The 23,782-nt window shown below is 45.0% G+C and overlaps 1 protein-coding gene across 2 annotated transcripts in view; it reads left to right on the top strand.

Annotated features, from left to right (window-relative positions):
- Positions 1-23,782, top strand: part of znf385c (zinc finger protein 385C) — a 136,708-nt gene that overhangs the window by 25,133 nt on the left and 87,793 nt on the right. The window contains exon 2 of one of the 2 annotated variants that reach the window (XM_030408205.1): positions 20,240-20,569. The exons of the other annotated variant lie outside the window; for it this stretch is intronic. Coding sequence (XP_030264065.1) covers positions 20,242-20,569 — 328 coding nt within the window. The 5' untranslated portion in view covers positions 20,240-20,241. The remainder of the gene's footprint in view (positions 1-20,239; positions 20,570-23,782) is intronic. 2 annotated transcript variants of the gene reach the window in all.

Genomic DNA, 23,782 nt, shown 5'->3' with positions numbered 1-23,782 from the left:
GACTTCATGTTCCTAGTCAAGCTCTGCTGTAAAGACACAGGCACGGTAAGAACATTAGCCGATGCGTGGAGGGATGTAGCCTATGAATAAGGAGGAAAAGATGGTGACAGGAACGGTCTGTCAGGCTCGAGGCATCCCCTCGATGTTTTTTTTGAGCGACATCTAATCAACGTTGTTTTCCCCCCTGAGCCACAGACGGCCTGGGTGGAGCAAAGCAATAGATCAGTATCTCAAGGACAGTTTACCTCCACACCCATCACACATTAAACAGAGCACTGACTTTGGGACGGTTGTTTTTTACCCTTTTCCTGTCACTCACTCCTCAACCCACCTCTTAGCCCTCTCTAACATGGCACAGTTTAAAAATCCCTCCGACCCTTCTCCCCTTGTTGCTTATTGCCTCTCCGCCAGGTGGTCGAGGTTACATTATCATTATGATTAACAGATGGTAAATAATCTGTTCGGAGGACTGAAATCCCTTCAGTGGATGGGAAAAAGGTGAAATGTTTTAGCCGTGGCCCAGTTTGAGAGTTGGGTTTGTTCCTGGAGGGTGTGAGTAAGAAAAACGAGTATGTGGTACAGTTTCCTACCTTGACGTGGAGTGGTCACTAAAAACCATCTTGTTTCTCAACAACTTAGATGAGAGTGCATCAGGGCGAAGAGAAAGTAACATAGACAAAGAGAAAACATCAAACTGGCAGGATTTTTGGGTGCGAAGGACGATTATCATGGACCACAACCTGCATAGAGACACTGAGTCAGCTGCCAGAGCGAGCAATTTCAGTTTATTACAGTGCTTTTCTTTTTAACTGAATAAACTTGTTATTATAAATATAAGTTTGCTGTTGTGTCTGTCGCTAATGACCTATCTAGCGAATGTTAATATGGTTATTGCTGATTTTTGTTTGACGTATGTTAATATTGCATTCCCTCTGTGATGGCATTTGACACCCTAAATGTAAGTCCAGCAGTGATCAGTTCATTGGGCCACAATGCCGTGTCCACCCTATAGCACCTACAGCTGAGTGTGTGGAGCAGAAATGAAGCGGAAATTTTCCATGCGGGTCAATTGTTTGTGAGATTGTGCGGATGTGAGTGCATGAACTCAGGTGTCTGCACATACCAGGTCTCAGCTAGTGTGAATGTGGCCTTGTTTACAACTGTTAGCCTGAAAAACCAAGTACCATTCGCCTCCGTGTCAGTGATGGATATCTGAAAAATTAACTGCGTGCCAGAGACACACAATCAGATGCATAGGGCTTGTAAAATTGAGTGAATTGATCCTTTAAGGAAAAAATTGTAGGTAGGGAGTTACTGGATAAAAATCAGCTGTATACATTGACTTTCCTTGGATAAATAAACGTCCAGAAGATTTATTTTTACAACCCTAGACACTGTGTGTGTGTGTGTGTGTGTGTGTGTGTGTGTGTGTGTGTGTGTGTGTGTGTGTGTGTGTGTGCGCGTGTTTGGATGTGCTCATTTACCCTAGAGAGGCAAGATATGAGCACAGAAAGAGACCTGAACACACACATACACACACACACACACACACAGATGCCTCATGAATACATAGTAGGGTCATTTGAAATAAGTGTTGTCCATGCGACAAGCAGAGTGACTGTCCTCTGTGGAGAAGAGGAGTAATTCTCTTTCACGCATCATTAGCCCTCCTCATCTGCTCGTGTGTGTGTATATGTGTGTGTGTGTGTGTGTGTGTGTGTGTGTGTGTGTGTGTGTGTGTGTGTGTGTGTGTGTGTGTGTGTGTGTTCAGCAGCTGCTGCAGCCAATCAGAGCAGCTCATCACTCCTGGACCACTCCAGCACCACATCAGTGTACGATGGCATCTCATTTCTGTCTCATCTCTAGTGTCGGCACCGGTCCTCATTCCTCTCATTTCTCTCTCCCTTTTTATGTCCTTCCTCCGTCTCTCCTTTTTCCCTCGGTCTCTGCCTCTCTCCTTCTCTCGGTGATGGAGAGACACAATCAGAGTCACTCTTATTGTTAGCTGACGGACCACTTGGTGTTGGAAAGTGATTTCATTTCTCTCCTCTCATTCAGCATCGCCGCCACTGTTATCATTTGTAGTGTAAAATAGGTTGTAATGGCCACACACTGCTTTTTTTTTTCCTACCTGGGATAATAGTTGAACAAATTCACGAGTAATGGGGTGATAATGGCATAATTTGTTGAAGAGTAAGCGTGTCCGCCCTGACTGTGGACAGACTGCAGGAGAGACGGTGAACATGTGGAAACTTTTTACCTCTGTTTGGCTGTAGAGGAGCTCTGTGTGCCCTTTACACTGCCGTCCCAAATATCACCGTCGTCATTTCATTGATGACTTTGACAGCCACAGTCATGATAATCATTACTGTGCTCATTGTGTATCAACAGTCACACAACATAACCTCTCCCTTTCCTTTCTCTGTGATCTGTAAGTCTATTGGTTGTTTTTCTGATTAACGTAAAAAGCAATATTTTCTATGATCAAAGATGCCAATAAGTAGAGCGAAGCCTGTGAGGCAGCGCAGGCAGACTTTGTCTCGTTGGAAGCAGTGTATTTAGCCTGACAGAATAATGAGTGTTAAGAACATAATGAGCATATGGATGTGCAGCTGATGAGGATTATACTGCAGGGGCGGTTTAAGAAGTTTCTGTGGATATTACACTTTTTTTCCTCTGTTGTAGCCGTCATGAATTTAAAGCTCCAACAACGGCCGTGGTTAGTGAAGGAAACTTATCACAGCCAGAGAGAGAGAGAGCGATACCGAATATTATAGGGAAATAAAACAAATAAAACTCAAGACTTTAACCTGTCTAGCCCCAAACGGACAAGCTAATAAACTGGATTGTGAGCTTCAAAGTTAACCAACTCACCAATAAAGTGTCTGGGTGTTAAAGTAGCACATCATTCGCCAACAAAAATGTCTCATCTTATTTTCAAATGTCCACTAGTTTCACTTCAGTAACATGTTCACTCCAAAATACAGTCTTCAGTGATTAAATAGTTAGAAAATGGCATAAAAGGGACTGTGACAGCAAATGTTTTGCTTTGCTTTTATCTGGAAAAAGACTCATTTCACAGCAGACACCATTATCCCCCTACACCGAAGATCCTGAGATTGCAGCCATGTGAATGACAGCTTATTTGAGCAGATTGCAGCGTATTTGCCCACCCTAGAGCCTACAACAGTCAATGATTGATCGCGTCGACCATTAACCCTCTCTCTCTTCTTTCTGTTCTCTCCGGAGCCACTTACATGCGAGCCTCCGGGTGAATGATCCTTCATGTAGCCAGTGAGATTTCAACTTGGGAAACCCAAAAAAAACATCTTATAACCTTTCAGAAGAGCCCAGGTGGTTCAGTAACAGCTTTGAAGTTACTTTACATACATTTTGAAAAATGGTAATTGGGCCATCTACACTACCAACGATAACTATTACAATCACTATAAATGTACCGTTTTAAAATTTGAGTCTACACCCCATACAGCGACAACGGCAGTGGCAAATTATATCGTCGGGCTCACTTCCAGCGTGATTTGACGAACAATAGAAATACAGGGACTGTTATATTGTCACCCCAACGGTTGGTTCTCTTTCTCATCACACCTAAAAACCACCCTCAGAGTACACTGATTGGTCCAAACCACTGTGGGTCAGCCCATAGGAAAACCGATTAATATAATCAATCAATCAATCAAATCCCCCCCGCTCTTCTCTCTTGAAGGTAAAATGTGTCGACTCTCTCAGCCCTTAGCAAGTCAGAGGCAGAGACACGTTGTTTTTGTGAAGCAGCACAATGGCAAGTTTCACCACATTTCTATGTCACTGTGCCCACAGTGGATCCCACAGATATGGAAATGGGCCGTGGCTGCAAAAGAATCCACCCGTCGCGTTTAAAGGCCGTAGGCTGTGAGCACAAACTTCTTCACTCATGAAGTCGATGGAGAAGCTCATTAAAAAGAAAATGGTACAGCAGGTGGAGGAATTATTGGACTCCTTTTCATTCAAACCAGGAGATATGTGGAGGATGCTGTCACAGTCCTGCTGAATTTCCTGTGTGCACATCTGGAGGGCCAAAAGACTTGGAGTTGACTTTTCAAAACTGTCTGCCCACACATGCCGACTGATAAGATGCCGTCGTTTTTCACTGGAGACAGAAACCCAGTGGGATGGACGATAAAGACCTTATGACTAACAAATCCCGAGTGTTGGTTTGAATTTTTCAATCTTTGCTCTCTTCGTCTGTACAGCACCTCTAACACGCCAACGTTTGATTTTGGATAAAACAAAACAGGGGTGGCCTGGAGCGTTTCAGCTCCGTGGTGTGTTGTTGTCCCAGGGAGAGATATTGAGTGGCAGCGAGGCAAGGCTGAAGCCCCCCTGCTTCACTCTCTTATCTGTTTTTTTTTTTTTTAAACTCACTGTCTGTTTCTGTGTGACCTTCGGCGCATCAAGCTCAGCAGTCAGAATGAGATCAAACAATTGAATTTCTTCTCTAGCCAGTCCCAAAAATCGATCAAAGGAAACTGGACGGCGGGAGCGAGTGTCCGAGGCCAGAAGCTAATCAAAGTTTAGCAGGTGGCTTCTGCTCATCTGGGATTCGAGGGCCAACTTTCGGAGCGACTGTACAGCCATACATCACACAGCTACCTAAGTATAGTGCTGCCGTGACACCCAGTGACATTCTCGCCTGTCACCGCTGCATCCACTGATCCATCACACTATTCTAAGAGCGTATCCTGTATTATAGCTGGTGTGGAACAACAACAGCTCAAGAGTCACACTGACCCACTGATGTGTTAAACTTCTGGTAGCCAGCCAGCTTTGAGAGGTAGCTTTGAAGATGTATTCTATTACAAATGATTGTTACTCTGCTGCCAAAGTTGTAATTAGAAACGTACATTGATCAAAGGGAATATTCTTCTCTCACATCAGGAAACGTAGAGAGAAAATTCTGAGGGTCTTCTTCTGACTCATGCACCTGTCACCAATACAGTAGAGATTCAGAACATGAGACATTTGGGGACATTTTTTGTAATAGCCATGTTTCTTGTGGCTTGGAATCATGTAATATGATATAACATGAGACGGTAAGTGATATGTTTGCCAACCAACCTGAGACGGAGACCGTCATTTTTCATTGCCCTCTCCCGGTTTCCTCCCGAGGCCACAACTTCACACCTTTTTCTATGATGGAACCTGTTTCTGGCTTTCTTTCTTAAAGCATGTAGTCCACTTAACCATTGTGCCCTGTCCTCCTCAGTGAGTGAGAGATGGACAGATACATTGAGAAAAGGAGGAATTCAAGTATTGAACATAAAACATTAATGTTTTTCTTTTTTTAAAGTCACCAGGAGACAGAAAACATTTTTTCTGAAGGAGGGTCCCCAGACCTCAGCCTGTGTTTCAAAGCTACGACTCAAGACTGCACCGTGGCTGCACTCACTCATCCAGTGAACTTTGCCGTAATTCGAACAGCAGATTTTACTTTTTTTTTTCTATCTAAAATAGAGTTCAACCATGCATCAGAGGCCCATTGTCCACACGGCCCATCTCTCTTGCTCCTGTACATTCATGCCTTGGCTGTAATCTTCCTCATCAACACCTTATGGGCTTTTCTCAGCTTCTGGAAGTTGATCCCCTGCTCCCAAATAGCTGTTCGCATGTTTATTCCTCTACAGCTGTTTATCATGTGATCGATGAGCGCCAGTTGTCCCTGTCGCTGCCGCCAAGACAGTGATGGAGAGGGCCCTTGATCCTCGCTGTTATCCCAGAATACTTCAGGAAACAGATACATAACCAACAGTGAATTGTCTGAGCAGCCATAAAGAGCATGCAAATTCTGTTTACTGCCAAGTGCTGAATAATTGATATGGTGATAAAAACTATTTTCCTACTGGAGTCATTCCGGCAGTTATGGCTGTTGTGGAGGCAACAGCAGAGTGTTTTGTTATTAATAGCGCGGTAATTGTGAGTGGCAACCTGATTGATTCACTTTACTTCCTGCGAGAGCAATTGAAGACGCGGAGACATTATCGCGTGTCGTACACAATCATGCAAATGTGTGCCGCCTTTACGCGCGCTCGTTCCGCGCGCACACACACTTTGTCAGTGTTAAAAGTGCCTGCTACATAATTAGCCTAGTTTAACGGTGTTAATAGGTTCCTCGGGGTCTAATGTGGGCTGATAGAAAAAGGGGGAAGATGTGCCAGCTATTGCGAAGAGGGAGGGGGACGGGTGTGTGTTGTTACGTAGCAATACAGCTGGTACTTTTGGCGCTACATCATCTCATTACACACCCGCATGCTGCAGAGTTTTTCCTCATGAGCCTACACTGACCCCCGCCTTAACAGTTCCTCTTGACCTTCTCACATCAGACAGGAAAATGGCACCATGCTTAAAGGTGCAACAGGCCCCAAGGAGGTTAGTCGGCGCTGTGATGAGAGAATGGCAAGACATGTTTAGCTGTTCGGTGGACAGATCTGGTCGCAGTGCAAGGAGGATTTTCTTGAGGCGCGACTTAATTGGCCGACAGAGGTCAAAGGTCAGGCTAGTTTGTCCTTAATGACATGGAAGTGTGTTTATTAATGCAGCAGATGTCACCCAAGGGACCTGAACGGATCGCCTGGTGTCTTTACTATGCATGCACGTGTGTGTAACACAGAAGTCTGTTTGTGTCGCTGTTATTGCACTTTATCAGAGTGTCGCTCTGCAGCAGCACATCGCATCTGACCCAGATATGACACAGAAGTTTTTTTATGACAGCGATGACTTGCACTTAGGACCCTTTTTTTTTGGAAAGCATCCAAACACAGAATGAGTCTGGAGTCTGTCTGTCAGAGCGTCGGATGGTTAACAAAGCAGACACGCGTCTTCATGAAAGACTCGGCGTGGACGGTAGATTACAGGAGCGTGCCCAGTGCCATTCACCCTTCACCCTCACTCCCGCCGCTCTTCATCTCTGCCTGTACTTTCAGAGTCCCTGCAGAGGCAGTGAAGTGCAGCCTCGCTCTGATTGCTCTGACTTTGTCGATCACAGCAAGGATGCCACATTAGGAGCACAGGCTCAACCTCTCGCTCGCATGCGACCTGATTATAATCTCTGCCATACATATGCAGGAGAAAAACAGCATGTGCAGCTCCAGAGTGCGTGAAGCTCACTCTTGATGGTACGGAAAGAAAAAAAAAAAAAGTGATGAGTTGAACGATGACTGTTTTTTTGTTTAGTTTTTTTCTAAAATAGAAATCTAATATTTGAATGAAGCCGTTGTTAAACCATTTACAAGAAGCTTTAACTTCTGTAATTTCTGGCAGCTCCTGTGGACAAAAGTGGAAATGTTTCAACCACTTTGTTTTGGTTAGATCTTGATCCAACCAGTTGTGGCTGTGTGAGATTAATAACTATAATATGAAGATAGGGAAGCAAAGTAAATTTTGTTTTAGTGCCATATTTCCGGACTACAGAGCCTTCCTCAGGGTGTGAGCTTCCACGATTCATCCTTTGCGCGCTGCAATAACGTTTTTTTTTTTTTTTTTTTTTAATTTTTGTCCTAATGCAACTCGGATAAATCTGAATGACAGACAGTCTTCTCTCTGATGGTCTCCCTTGCCTTTGTAGGTCATATAGAAGCATCTATAATACGTTTATATGAGTGCATTTAAGGTAAGACAGGTATTTTTTTTTTTTGCCATTTCTTTGCTAAGAACAAACGTCTTGAATCTGCAAAGCCTTCTCCTTTAGAGCCACCAGCAGCTTCACACTTCAACTCTAATATATATCCCCTTGCTAAGGTTGAAAAAAACAAAAAGATCTGGATTGGGTAATCCTAGATTAGTTTAGATTAAATTAGATTATTGGATTATATGAAATCAGCGCTGTAGACACGGTAAAGCCTCATGATCAAAGAGCTGGACGTTATTGTGAGCCACAAACAGCCGGGGCTGCGTAACGGCGGGGATGGACGTGTGCTCCGTGTGTCTTTGTGGTGGCTGAGATGCATGGTGATATACAGTAGCGTGTGCTGTGGGAGCTCGACGGCAGTGTGGCCAGTGCTAATGCGTTTACAGGTCCGACTGAAATGAACCCAGCAGGGACCGCATGCGTCACTACCTTTCATTCGCCCTGTCAGGCTTTCTGACAGCTTTGTTCTCCTTTCACCTGATTTTCTCCCTCCTGAATCCACTAGAAGAAGGCGGTTCAAGAAACTCACGTCTCATTTTAGCATGATTTATGTTTTATTCCTCTCATCAAAGGTTAGTGATCCTTTTGAGCGTTATGACTGTTACATTATTAACGTGCGCCAGATGGTAAAAACACGGCATTCCTTCCTTTTGATGAATTTTCTGAAAGCTCAGTCTCTCTTCCAAAAATTGTATCTCTAAATAAGATTATACATGATGCTGTTGTTGGCATCTGAATCTAGTAAAGGCCCAGAGGATTTGACAACAAACTCCTATTTTTTTGCATCTTTAAATACACTAATGTCAGGAGGGAAGCACGCTTCCAGTTGCTGCCTTGGAGACTCGTACCTGCATGGGTGGCCCCTCACCATTATGAGTAAAGAGGTAGAAAAGAAATTGCTTTAAAGTTTCCAGAGCTTTCTTTGTTGTTTCATCTCATTGAAACAGCAGTAATCAGTACTGTGATATTAACAGTAAATCAAATGATTGTTGTGTAAAAGGAGGTTGCTTGCATGTGACAAACCCCACAGACTGTCATAACCCAGCTCGACGATTTGATTCATCTCATTCTGCTCGTTTTTTGGGGGGCTGACATCGGAGTTTATTTCCACTACATCTTACTCCTACAGAAAATAGTCCTGTTCTGTTGCAATCCCAGATTCCTGAACCGTCCTGTGACGTTGTGCGTTTTCTACACAGGTGGCTGCAACAGGCAAGCAACCAGCCACAAGAGCAGAAGGAGAGTAAATAAAGAATAAACTACAAAGACAACAGAAGGACTAGCATTATGTCCAAAATAAAGAAAACATAAACAGTTCAGAGCAGTGAAATTGACTCCCAACCCTGCGGGAATCCCCAGAAGTTCTTTGACCCACAGGATTCCTGGGAAAAATGTCACCCTGACCCTCTTCAAAACAGTTTTTGGCATCGGGTGGCTGCTGTTTCTGGTGACCAACACTCTGCTAACACACTGTACACAACCTGCTCAGCATCCAGTGGCAGGCGGACAAAGTGAGCAACTAGCTGGTGAACATAGTGCAGCGTTTAGCAGAGTCAGTTGTGTTTTTGGAACAGAATAAAAAGACAAAAAGTGTTTGATTTCTGGGCTTGCGTTCACCAGGTAGCCAGGGATATGACTCCAGTTTAGATGTTTCTCTGTGGATGAAACACAGCCTGAAGTAATCCTTCTCACCTCACTGACGGATGTGTTGTTGCGTGCTAGCAATAGCTGTGGATCGCGTGATATTTGTTTCATGTAAAAGGGATTTCTGCCGTGTAAATGCACCATATGTTAAGCCCATATGTCCCTTCATCATTTTTCCTTCACTGTACAATCTTTCCTGCCATATGAATGATATCACCTCCCCTCCAGTCATTTCTTCTTCTTCTTTGTGTGTCCCTGTGAGTAGCGTGGCAACATAAATAACACGTACTTGAAGTTCTGGGCAGATAATCCTTCCTCTTGTCGAAGCTGGCACTGGGCGTGTGACGGGGTCTGATGGATGCAGGGGTAGCTTATTGGCAAGGACAGCTTGCATGCCAACGCCAACACCGTAGTCGATCCCCAGATAATACGGTTGGATACTCACTCTTAGATACCACAACACACACACACACACACACACACAGATAGACATGTGCAGCTGAACCACTCTCGCTTACCCACATGCTGAAGCAGCATTTCAGCAGCGGCAGCGGTGCTCTTCATCTCCCTTTATTGGGACAGCTCTGCCTTTGGGTTTTTCCTCAGAGACCACTTCCTGCCACGCTGATGGTGTGTGTGTGTGTTTCCGTTCGTCCCTGTGAATGTGCATGTTTAGCGCTGAAATCACAGCTCCTCCATGTAAAGTCAGCCGTCCTCACCCCGTTAAAATTCAACATTCGATTGCCAGATGCTTTGAGTCGAAGTTTGTGTTGTTGATGTTTGTGTGCTTGTTGCACAAATCCCCCCCTCACCAAATTACATTTGTTTGCAACGGAGCAGCCAATTTGTCAGTGCGTCTAACCGCATGTGAGGGAGACCGACTCAGCTCTCTGTGTCTAATGAATTTCCTCCTACAGAGCTAATGTCATTAAGGACAGGTAGGGATGAGTCCTAATGCAATCAAATGCTCACAGTAATTACAACTCTCCCCAGTCGGGCCCGGAAACGCCACGCCGATGAAAAGAAAGCAGCTCATTAGGAGCGCTTGTAGGCAGCACCGCGCCCGCATCAACCAAGGTGCCCACACCCTTGAAGGTGTCATCAGGTTGATCCAGTTAGCGGAGCACAGAGATGAGTTGAATCTGCCAGCGCAGAAAACTGGTGGAAGTTTTAGTTTGCTTTTTAATTGGGCGGGACAGATGAGAGGAACAGTATCTGTTTCGTGTGGGACCATCTTACTGTCTCAGTCGGAAATATGTGTTTACAGTGTGGAAGAAGGGAGAGTAAATGATGGTTATTATAAAATGGTACCCTCATTAATGAGACATCAATTATCAGGTTGTTCCTGCTTCCTTCCTCAGTGATTATGCACATATTTGCGGACCATATCGTGAAGTGTTATCAGTTTTTCCCCTGGGAGTTGGTAGACACCGTCACAGAGCTAAAAGAGACCCAGTGTTGGTCTTAGATTTACCAGATGGTCAGAGGCACGGCTCAAAAGGTTGGTAATGATGCTCCATAACTGCTTGATGTGTAAATAAGCAACTTAAAAGGTGAGGGTATGTCAATATTGTGTTAACAGCCAGTTTCTGTTCCCTCAAACCTGCCTGAAAAAAATCAGTTATTGCAGGTTAAAATTACATAAGAGGGTCGTTTGCAAGTCAATGAACAGAATAAGCCCTCTCAAGTCTGGCCGGCTATTTTATCATGGTAAACAAAATGTAAGCCCCCACCAGCATGCTTCAAATAATACTTTGATGATAATATTCGAAATGTAACATCCTAAGCCTTTAAGAGGAGGCTGTCGCCAGAGTTTGCACTATAAAAGCATTACAATGACAGTTTTAAACCTGCCATGACAGATTTAAAGCAGAGCTCCGACTTGTCGCTGGAAAAGACGAACATGACTGCAATAATGTCCTGACAGCAGGGGCCCCTGACTTTCTCTCCCTCTCTCTCTGCAAGCTGAGGTGTCTGGATCTGTTAGGTCACTTTCTCTAAGTGGTGTGTGTGTGTTTTCAAAACACCGTGGATTCCTCAGTTATATGTGGTTTATAAGAAGATGTATGAGGTCATGTCTGTTGCAAACCATCTTCTCCGCTGCTCACGAGAAGCGGCCACAGATGCAAGCTGATTCACTGCGGTGTGCTTTTTTTATTCAAAGCGTTTGAATCATCCTCCCACTGCAAAACATATCAGTGTAACAACATGTTTACACGGTGGAAGGAGTGCATGCGGGTGTCTCCACTCTCGGCGCCAAACCTCAGCAGCATGAAATGCCGGGCTGCACCTGTGCCCGACTTCCATCTATCCCTCTTCCCCGTCTCCTCTGTCCTGAAGGCAATCTGTTTCCTCCTATCTCCATCAGTCATGCGATCCAGGCTAGCGCTGCCTCCCTGTTGTCTGCAGAGTGTGTGCAATACTTTTTCATCACCCAAGCTGTGTGGGAAATATTGCATGGTTCTGTCAACGGGGGTGCGGGAGCCTGGATGTGTTCTGCAGATGCCTATTGGAGCGTATTAGACAATAATTGCATTTGTGTTTAGAGAAGATGAGTTGATAGCAGCGCGTCATTCTCAGCCTATTTTTAGCATTTTTTAAATATATGCAGGATTAGAGTCTCTTATCTGAGAGCAAAAAAAGAAAAATCCATCCACTCTCCCCAAATCTATGTCCAGTCAGCTCTGACTTAATCCCACTCCTCTGACATCTGACGGCGCAGACAGCACCATCTGTATCTTGAGACTGATACGGCTGGCTGTGTATTTATGGTTTCAAATCAAAGAAACGGCAGCATAAAAACTTTCATTCGGGATGTTTGTCTGACATTTTCTGGCATCATTTACAGTCAAAGTGAGTGAGGGGGGAAGCTAGCGTCAGTACTAATAATTCTGAGCGATTCATTGAGCCGTGCGTGTTCGAGCCAGCGGTGGTAAATGTCCTTGATGCTATTTCTGAGTCTGGTCGTCGGAATACCTCGGCTTTTGCCAAACACCACTGGCAACACCTCGGCCAACAGATGCCTCCTGGGATAAAGTCAACCACTACATCAAGAAATTAATTAGTTTTTATTCCGGGGCTGGGAACGAATTCTTGAACGCGTCTTCCAAATTTTGCGGTTACTTTGACCCTCGCAACTGTCACAAGATTGCGGCTGGCGTTGGCTAAAGCAGGCAGAAAATTGACAGGAGGTTGAGAGCACTGGCCGAAGCAGACTGCAAAATCGACACCTCTTAGATAAGCATGCGTCCAAATTGCTCAAATGTTTCCTCTACAGATTGGACGAATAACGATCTTCATCCATGTGTGTGTGCAGTTGGCTGACTGTGCTCCGTGTGTGTGTGTTGTGACTGTGTCTGAGCCCGGGTCTGTCCGTGTCTAAGTATATCTGGTGTTGTATGGAACCGCTCCCAGTGTCTGTGGTTACTCCTATTGGGCAGTTCCCCAGTTGGGTTTGTGGTCGAATGTGAACAAGGCGAATATGGGCCTGTTTTTCCTGCACGGGCTAACTTTAGCACGCTTTCAGGCAGGCGGATGTTTGAATAGTAGTGCAAAAACTGGACTGGTGTGTTCTTTCTGTGGTTGAAAAATGAATTGGGCCACACTGGATGAAGTCGGGCCTATCCAGCACTGTGCTTGTGCATCGTTTACCATATTGCGAAATCTGGTTTGTGGCGTGTAATTCTCTTGCTAGGCTTGATTCGAGGCCCGACACGAGCACAGGAAGGGAAGTCCAAGGAAATATGTGATTGTGAAGTGTTGAGTGCAAGGCAACAAAGGAGTGGGTGACATTTTATTTAAAGGTTGTGCATATGTCTGATTTTGACTTGGTTCCGGGCTGAGTCACTTAGCTCCACGGCTAACCGTGCTAACGGCAGCTAGCTACAGTTAGCAGCACTTAGTGGTTGTGCTTAATTTAGCAACAAGAAAAACTCCCTAAATCACTGTGGTACTCATGTTGGTTTCAAATCGCTAAGAACTCAAAACCTTAAACTCTCTACTGTAGTTCTGGAGGTAGAGCAGGTCGTCCAGCAATCGGAAGGTCACTGGTTAGATTCCCTGACTCCCTCAGCTGCATGTCAAAGTGTGCTTGAGCAGGCTACTGAAGTAAGTAAGTAATTCTATTTGGCCAGTGATTTAAATATCTAGATCAGATTCCAGGTATAAAAATGCTATTAAATAATAATAATAATAATAATAATAATAATAATAATAATAATAATAATAATAATAATAATACATTTCATTTGATGGCGCCTTTCATGGCACTCAAGGTCGCCTTACATCGAGTACAAAACAATCAATAAACAATAAGCATTAATAAAACAGCAACATAGTCAACAATAAGAAACATTTGATAGAGCAGAGCTTAAGATCAACATTTACAAATGAGGAAATGTGTAATTGCGTCTGTTACCTCATGTGTCGTTTCCCTCCTCTATTTGTTTATATACGCAAGGATTTTGACAGCTCAGCCAAGAAAAAATATTCATTACACAGTCACAGCGGTCCAACGACAGTCAGTGTCAACAACAGCCACAAATGACCGCTTAACGTTATGTTTACACATGAAGCTAAATAGCTTCTGTAAGTCTGATAATTAGACCTGGTGTGACATATTAACAACATCTCAAACATTCTCAACGCTGCATTAAAAGTGTCGTAATCGAATGTTGAAGTGTCATAAAGGTGTGTGTGTGTGTGTGTGTATGTGTGAATACTCAAAGTCACAATGCAAAAAGGACTTTTATTCTATGTGTTGACGAGATGAATGATGCCCTTCTGGATGAAATGTTTAATGTAGTATTTAATGTGCTGCTTTTTTTATCCTTTGTCTCAAGGAATAATAAAAATAGCACCAAACTATTGCGGAATATGTTGCAGATCACTAAAGTAGACTGAAGCACCTGAAGATATTCATGCAGTTGATCATTTACAGTCCTGGGATTAGATGTATGGTGACTAAATATGATTTAATGAGATTAATCTATTTCTTGTTCAGCATTCTACAGCAATATGTACATATAAAACAGCATCCAGAGGAGCAGATGTTTCGTCTCATTGTTGCATAGATATACTAAGGTTAGAAAACTTATACGATCTCATACGATCCTTTCGATGTTGTTCTATTGAGCACCACTTCAACTTAAATGCTGCGCAGTTTTTCACTCAATTCCTAAGAAAAGAGATGAAACTGCTCTCCAGAGAAAACGATTGCATGCTCACCGTGTCTGAGTCTGCTTTTATTCCGCAGTATTTGTTCAATAGCACCACTCTCACAGAAGGATATATGTATACTGTAAAAGCTGTTGACCATGTTGCTATGAATGCACACAATCCGTAATTGCACATGTAAATGTGAAAATGTTTTCTTTTTGTCCTTGCACAAAGAACCACATAGATGTGTGTGTGTGTGTGTGAGTGTGAGTGTGTGTCTGTGCGTGTGTGTGTGTGGGTGTGAGCTCACAGACGACCACATTCAAAGAGCGAGAAAGAGAGTCTGTTTTTCAAACTATTTGAGACCATCCAGCACACATTAATAGCTGTTCCCAGGAGGGTGCACGTGGGAAACATATCCTGAGAACAAGGAAAGAAGTGAGGGATAACGAACACACACACACATACAGAGACAGACACACTGTAACTGCGTGTTGATGGTGTGCTTAGCATGAAAGAGGAAGACAGCATAAGAGGTTGAAAAGCGAACTCCAACAGTGATAAGGGAGGTGCTGAAGCTGCAACAGCCCAGCGGGAGAGTCAGGGGAGAATGGGCACAGTCTGTGCACTGGAGGCAGCCTTCCTGTAGCGAGTATTGAACCTACAGTAAATGCTTGCTTCAATTATTGCTGTAAGATAAGAGCAACAAACAATATCTCCATCTGAACGGAGGTGATTGTCACCCGTATTTACAGTCTTGGTGGTCCAGCAGCAGCTTCAGTGATGATGTCATTGGCCAGTCGTTTGGTCTGCTGATCCAATGCTTCCTGTCTACTTTAGGAGTGATCGTCACAAAGAGTCCAAAAATGTGGGACTCGAGTCGAAGTAGCAAGCTGCACTTTATTTTATTAGCCAGGTTCTTCAGTCATAAGTCTTCTATCCTGCTCACCCTCTTCTCCTTTTTGCTCTAAATTCCTTTTCTAATACCTTCTGTCTGCTGTGTGTGCTAACCTGCACCCACACACACACACGCATATGCAGTGATAGGATCAGTGTATAAATTTCCCCAGGTGAAACCGTCTTTATTTTTTTATTTTAGCGAGGACACACCAACACACTCGCGCACAAGCAAAGACATGCACTGTGAACAAATGCCCTCTGTACGCGCTGCCAGAGAACTGCTGCAAACAGAGATTAGAGAAAACACATCAATTTATGTGCCACTGCCTTTTATTTACTCCTGGGCTCGGGCTCGGGGGCGACGGGGGGCTGCAAACCCTCGGCCCCAGCCGTTTTCGACTCCCGAGCCAGCCGCACTAGCTGCAGTCTTCTTCAATAAACGCGCCACTGATTCCTGTAATAATTACACTCATTAGAGAGCCGCTGTCTGGACGTCACATAATCGGCGCTGATAGACTGGACACAAAGACGCTGAGCTTCAAAGACCTCTGTTCTGTAGATGTGCAGTTACAACAATACAGAGGTGATGACGGTAATGACACTTTGATGATGCCAATTATACAAGCGCCCCCTACACCAATTTCTCTCCCTCTCTCTCTCTCTCTCCATGTCTATCTGCCGTCACTGACATGATATGATAACCTGTCCGCGCTCTGGTTGATTGTCAGGAAAGTTTTGATCCTCACCCGCCCGGTACATCCTCACCCGCAGCCACACTGCTCTCATCCCTGGCCATCAAAGCTGTTGACTTTCCTGCGTGCGGTTGTTTAATCTGGAGTCCACGTTCTCTCACGCACGTGTATCTGTTTATCTCCTCAGAGGCGGTGTGCACAGAATGTGTGTTCTGGCTGTTTCTCTGCTTGTTCGCTTGATTGGATTTGTTTTTTTTTTTTGGTTCATTGTGTTTGTTTTTTATAATGCTGAGGTCAGTCTGGGCAGCAGAGGATGAATTGAGTCAAGTCTAAATGCCTCTGTTCATTCGTGCATGTTTGCTGAATCGCTCTCGCCTTGTTGACAGAATCTGAGGGCAACTTTTGTTTGTAACTGTGCACATGCGTGCGCGTGTGTGTGTGTGGGTGTGTGTGTGTGCTCGTGTCCCGCTGACTTCCTCATTGACCTCCACATGTTGTCCAGCTCTCATCAGTGTGATTTAGGAGCTGCTAAACATGCCGGCGGTGTTTGGGCTGGTCCATCTGGAAGTCAGTGCCGCACCAGGAAGAGCCGAACGCCCCGGTGCCAAGTGTTCCCACAGTGGGATGGGTGGGGGTGCTCGCCGCGGTGGGCTGGTGGTTAGAGCTAGTTTGAGCTGGGGAAAGTGCGATAGTATTTCAGGATCAGTGAGCAACAGACACAAGATCATAAATAGAGTTTTTATTGCTGGGCCGCTATGCCGGGTGAGCCCAGGCCTTTCAGCGGGATCACAGCAGTGATTGATGGTTCCCATGTGCCGAGGAAGGAGGTGTGGGCGGAGGGGCACATCAGACAGCGGAAACAGCGGACATGGCAAGGCTGGCAGAGCCTCCCGCCCTCCCTCTCCTCCCCCAGGGTTACCCCCTGACAATCTCCTGTCCTGCGTCAGCCCACAGATCTCTGTGTGCAGACACAGCACGGACTCTTGTCTCACACGGCTTCCACCTAAAGCTGGACGTTTGTAAACACTTTGATGGAGAGGTGAAGTCCCTCCGTCTTCTGCTGGAACACCATCGCACCTTATTTCGGAGAACAGTTGTGAACGGCAAGAGAGAAACGCATGATCCCATTTGAGCTGTGCCATGCATTTCACAAATGATGTTTGTCATTTGAAAAGCTCATTTTTAAACTCAATTAAGTCGCAGGTCATCATGGAACAGTAAAGTAAGGAGCATTTTCTCATTTAACACTCAACCAAACAATCACAGTCTCCTGTGGCACGACAACATGGCCAGAAATGTCATCGTTTCAATACTAAATTGAAAATTGATCGAAATGAGTTTTCAACCTCGATCATCCAAATCAAAAGCAGGATTGACGACTCTCTCATTATTTTTCGTTCCCCCACCCCCCCAACCCACGGCTGCTTGTGCACACATCTCACCGTCGGCCTTCAAAAGGAACACACTTTAAAGAGAACACAGCTAGCTTACCGGTGTCCTGCAGCTTTACCACCAGACACACATCCTGTGTGCAAGAAGATGATCAGCTGACTGGTACTGAAGGATGTGTGCTTTATATTCCTTTTCAGAGGGTTCACTCGCGGGGGGAAACACTCAGCCGAACAGAACTGATAACACTGCCGTATTGATTTGTCTGGGAAGAGGGTTTATTTAAGATAGAAACCAAACTTTGTAACAATCTGAATTTCTACCATTTGTTGTTCATTGTTGAATCCCTGATGGGTGGTATTCTTTACTTTTTGTTGTTTATGTTTGGTGAATATTATTTGAGCTTCCAACCTTAGCCTTCTTTTTAAAGAAGAAGTTGGAAAAAAATGGAAATCACAGTTGTCTGGGTATAAAACCGAGGCTCTGCTGAAAGTTTGAAAGTCCAGTCCAATTAATCATCACATCACACTCTTACTCTCTGTAACCAATTAAACATTCGTGGCCATAGAAGCACCAGTTGAAGTTACAAAAACATCTTCTTAGTTTAACACTCACAGTCTCACCTTATCTGCTCCATCAGGACGGTGTTGGTGCTGTTTCACATTTCACTGTCAAACAACCCACCGAGCATCATCAGACTCTGACTGAATCCACGGTTCCGGGAGAAGCAAGTATTATGTAAAGAAAAGCAGAAATCGGATTATAAAAACGCCAAAAATGTCTGCAGATTTGGCAGAAAGGAAGGAACGTGTAATTGTGCAGCACTCGTAGTGAAAGGCTGATTCCGAAAAATGTGTTTTGGGGGCCTTTGTGTGCAAGTGCAGCTCGGAAATGAAAACAAAATTGTACCCGAGTTAACCTCAAATAGCGCAGTGTGTGTTTGAAGTACTTGAGTCACTGTTGAAGTTTTTCCTGGTGCTCTGAAACGACTCCGCTCGCATTCGACATGCAGACGGTGTCGCGGGTAGACACATTCTTCCTCTCAGCACTCGGCCCGATTTGTGTGTCGTGCTGCACCAACACCCAGTGAATCTATAAGGTGAACTTTATTGACCCCAAACTGCTTCAAAAACAAAAAAAAAAAAACTAAACTGTATCACAAAATGGCGAGCGCTCTGTCAGGCTGCACATCTGAAGCGCTCTTATCTCCGAGATGGTCTATTAATCTGTTATGAAGACGCGAGGTCGTGGCGGCTCCCTGTGTGTTATCTTCAGTTTTTTTTTTGTTTGTTTGTTTTTACAGCCAGGCTAATTTGGGGCGGCCGGCGGAGCAGTTTGGCCACGTGTGGAGGTTGCGTGGTCAAGGACCACAGAGATTTTCTTCATTCGGTGCCAGAGAGCAGCGCTGCTCAAGGCTTTTGAGAAAACATCTGATGGAGCCTCTTGAGTGCTCCCAGATTGGCAACGTGAATAGCAGCTTTCATGGAGGCTGCTCGCCCTAATGTGTTTTTTAGCAGCGTGTGTGTATGTGTGTGTGTGTGTGTGTGTGTGTGTGTGTATCTAGGTATGCATGCATCATAGACTCCACTTTTTTTCTTTTTCTTTCTCTGTGTGTGTGTGTGTGTGTGAGTGAGCGGTTTGGGTATTTACGTAAATAACTCGAGGCGGAGGCAAAAAGCCAGCAGTAGAGATGCACAGCTGGGTGTATTTCAGGGACTTTTTCCATTGGTGATGTCTCAGTCCTTCACAGAGCTACTGTAGACCTGCCTTTTCATTTATTTATAGAGACAGTAAGCTGCTTGCGAAACAAACAGCTCTCCTCTCTGACTTGCGTTTCCTTGAGAAGGATTTTTTCTCTCTGACCGCGGGGCCCTCAACGGAAAATGCGTGGTGTCCACGCGGCTGCCTTTTTTCCTGACAGGAACATCACTTTGCTTGTTTGTCTCTTTCCGATTTCACTGTTCCGCTTCCCTCACAACCTTTGAATACACCCGGGTCAGTCAGGGCAGGCGTACAAACAGTACAAAGTGTGTCAGCTCAAGCTCCCACATGCTTGTATATTTAATGCTGCGGCGTCCAAAAATCAGCCGTTCTAATTTGAACCGTTAGTGTCAGCAAACATCATCAGAGCTGTTTCATAACCCTGGACTCCCACTTCTTTTTTTTTTTGTCTTTGTTTTTTGCCAAACTGATTGAGGCATCACTTGGCTGAGATCCTCCACAGAAGCAGCAAGCAGGCATGGAGTCATCACAACTGAAGCAGCTTGACAAAGTGGCCTTAGTGGTCCTCAGAGAGCCCCACTACAGCACTCTGTCTCCCCCATGTGGTGCGTCATTGCACCCCAGGCCCACCTCGGCTTGGACCTCAGCTGTGCAGCGTGTTGTCTCTTTTGTTTCCTGATGTCTTAGTGAGTGTGTGTGTGTGCGTGTGTGCGTGCACAGTGCCGGTATCACTTTGTTTGGAGGGCGCTGACAAGCATGACTTACACGAGACAAGAACAAGGGGGGCAGATTCCACACAGTCCTCCACAAAGCTTCAGGAATCAGGGGTATTTTTTGCCCGTGTGTTCTCTGCGGCTGTCAGCTTTCAACAGGCCGGCTTTGTGCTGCCGGGTGAGACAGGACACAAACTCACTCTGTGCCTTTGCTGTGTTGTGCACATGCGGACGCTGGGGCCCTTCACAGACAGACACATGCACTTACAGTCACATTTGCAGAAAGTGGTCTGGCACCTGAGCTTATTCTTCCTCCCTGTCCTCTTCCCCTGTCACAGGTATGAAACGTCCGTTCAGCCCATCACCTCTGCCGAGCGCTGAGCTGGACAGGAGAGGGTTCGGCGCCGTTCTGGGCACGCAGATGGACGTGGAGCCCTGCTGCGACACCCAGAATGAGGGTGCAGTGTCGGACGAGCAGTCACCAGGGGGAGCCCTGTCTTCTCCGCTCCTCAGACCTAAGAGGGAGAGGAAGCAGCGGAGCTACACCTTGTGCGAGGTGTGCAACATCCAGCTCAACTCAGCCGCACAGGCCCAGATCCACTACAACGGCAAGTCCCACCAGAAGAGGCTCAAGCAGATCAGCAACGGCAAGATGCCAAGTAACACAGGTAGGCCCGGAGCGCGGCTTTGGTAGTGGCAAAATCAGATATAAATGGTGAGCACTGGATAAAAAGAGCTCTGTGGCCGGATTCTGAACGCCAGTTTAGTACAAGCGGGCGATGAACGTTAACAGAATCCCACACACTGTTCACAGTCCACTGTCACCAGCCTCTCTGCGTGCCAATCCCCCAGACTTGTATTCAATAGAAGTTAAACAAATTGGATTCTATTTGCTGAAATGTGTTCAGACAGAGCCTTGGGCTGAGGACACACACACACACAGACACACACACACATGCGCGCGTGGAGCGGAGCTGAGTGAAGTAAGCAAGTGAGAAGCTAATTAAGTGCTGGTTGTGTTCGATGGTTGTGTTCCTGGGAGTGATGCGGCGGGAGTTAAGTTGGACATTTTGTCATTCTAGTCACAGCCTCGATTAGGACTCTGCTCCGGGGAGAATCAGCCCCTCATTTAAGTTTGACTCGTTCGCACTCCCAGCCTCTCTTTTGCTCTTTCTTCAGCCTCTGCCAAAAAAATGATGCACACACACACACACACACAAGCAATATTCATGCAAAACACCGAAACCACACAAATATAACAGTATGCATACGGGCGGTAAGCTGGCATGCCCTTAAGACGGCATACCCATAATATATACACGGAATAACAATGTTGAAACCCAGTGCAAGTTTACGTTGCAGGTCAACTGAGGGGTCGCACTGCTGTTTAGTTGACACTTGACACTGAGAAACAGGCTGATTGTGTCTCAGCATATTAACCGCTCGCATCCGCCCCCCAGAAACGCGTGCTGTCGGCGGCCCGAATGGGCCCCGCGGATCATTCCGATCGGATGCATGTGTGCTAATATCTTCGCATTTGTGGGTGTCTTATTTGAAGCCGCAGCGTCTCGGGATGACATTTGGCAACATCATTCAAAGCAAGAGAAATAATCTCATCTCAGCGGGAGACCTATATGGTTAAATGTCAAAGAAAATACTCTTATTTTCTAAGGCAGCGACAGACTGATGTTCGAGGGAGGAGGCTCGTTCAGCATCTCAATTTCCAAGACAGCTGGGGAGACAATGTACGCTTGAGCAGAGTGCTTGACCGCCGACTGCTTTGACATCGATGCTTTCTGTGGTGCTCACAGTATTTACTTCTTCGGAGCATCCGAAAGACATCTTAAAAGAGCAAAAAACCTTCTGCCTTAACAAAAATTGATATTTCTGAATACTGAATTTCTCTTATTAACTGTAAAAAATAAAGTGTGGACAGAGTCACCGTGATGTCAGCTAAAAGGTTTCTGAAGAGCGAGATGATGCCTGGTCACTGGAACCAGCCCACCACGCTGGAAGCTACCAGTCTAGCTGAGCCTTACATGCTAGCTGCATTCATACATAAAGAACTGAATTTTCTGCTCTTGTTATCAGCAGGTTTTTGGACTTCAGCTCCTCCACAGCTCAATGCTGTAGACAGGTTGAGTGGAAAGAACAATCTACTCTAATTCTACAAAAGTTTAAACCTCTGTGCCAACCTCAACCCTGAAGAAGGTGATTATTCCTCCAGAAGCTGCAGGTTCTGCCCACAACTGTCAGCTCCAGCAGCTGTCAAGCAGCTAACAGAGTCTCTCGTTAATCCAACTAATTAACCCACAGAAGCCACATTATCTTGTTTTCATAAGAGTATCATCCTGTGAGTTCAAGCTTCTGCACGAATCCACGGTGACAGTGAGTTTTCTTCTACATAAGTTGAAACTAATGGATAACTTTGGAAATTTGGATTGACACCATTTTTCAGTGTCTCTTTAGATAGCGCTTATCATTTTGTATTGCTTTTAAAAAGCTCCTTTCTTACTAGTGTTATGGACCTGCTTGTACTTGGATTTTCAATTCCCTACAGCTGTGAAACCCACCGTACAAAGCTGAAAGCGAAGGTTTTCGTCCGTTTAAAGCCAAGGATGATGGCCTTTGGCTCTGAGTCTCTTTTTGTGTATGTGATGTAGATAGTTGGTAAGAACGACAGTTCATTGTTCTTCAGTTCATACCCATGTCTTCTAGGGATCAGTTAGGTTCAAGGTTTTTTTATTCATCTCCTCCCCGCGAAAGAGAGGAGCTTTATGAATTGCAGTAGGTGGTTAATATGCTTTGTGTGTAAATGCAGCTGAAGGTGTTGACGTCAGAGGGACCACTTTCCTCGCATGGCAGTCAGCTCATATATTTGTAATGAGAACATAATGTGACACGTATTGTAGAAATGTTGACACGTACAAATTTGAACATATCCGACGTTTGCAGGGATGTAAAATGCAATCTTCTTGGTCTGGTTACAAGACTGCACTTGCATTTTTTTGGGGGTAAATCAGTGTAATTCTAGATGATGGCGATCTTCAGTGGTGCTCTTTATTCCGACTGTGAGCGCCTAATTGAGGTTTTGTTATCATGTTTTTCAGCTATATTCTGTCAGAAGTCTGCGTGAGCATGAAATATTGATTCAGTTCTGGAGTCCCATGCACTACCTAAGGAATTTGTAAGGCTGCAGTTATGACAGTCGATCAAATTCATGTTTTATTTTAGTTGCGCTTCATCTGACAATAGACACACAGATAGTATGTCAACACCAACATGTGTCTCTATTGAAGCAGAAACTTCACGGTCACAGAAGGCAAAGAATACGTCACCAACAGCGATTGTTCAAAGTGTAAATGCAGCCGTTTGAGATGAAAGATGATATTTGTGCATTTTTTTGTCAATGCGAGCGGCAAATTTTAAGGTATGTGTTCCAGAAAACTCCAGTGCTGACAGAAAAGTCTCAACATTGAAAAAGTGCTTTCAGATTTATCTCCATTTGTGTGGTGGAGGCCTGAGATCAGCACATAAGAACTCTGCTTACACTGAGCTGGAAATTGGGTTTTTAGCATTTATTCGCAAAGTGCTTTGGTGCCACTTCTCGGTGAGAACTTCTTCAGCCGTAAAGACACCAACAAGAGTTTGGTATTTCTGAGGGCGTTCATGTGTAAATGTACATATCTGGGTCGCACGTCCCTGCGCGTACAGATGCGTGCATGTTTTGTGTTTGGGTAAATGCAAAGATAACACACACACACCCTTTTCATGAGACACATATCCATTCACAGACACACACTCACACTCACACAGACATTCCGCAGCATTTAAGGCCCCGGCACTGTTGGATCTAATCGGCTGTTATCAGCCACTGTTTG

Source organism: Sparus aurata, chromosome 23 (genome assembly GCF_900880675.1).
Source record: "Sparus aurata chromosome 23, fSpaAur1.1, whole genome shotgun sequence".
NCBI classification, from domain to species: domain Eukaryota; kingdom Metazoa; phylum Chordata; class Actinopteri; order Spariformes; family Sparidae; genus Sparus; species Sparus aurata.
This window is presented reverse-complemented; position numbering and strand designations above follow the sequence as displayed.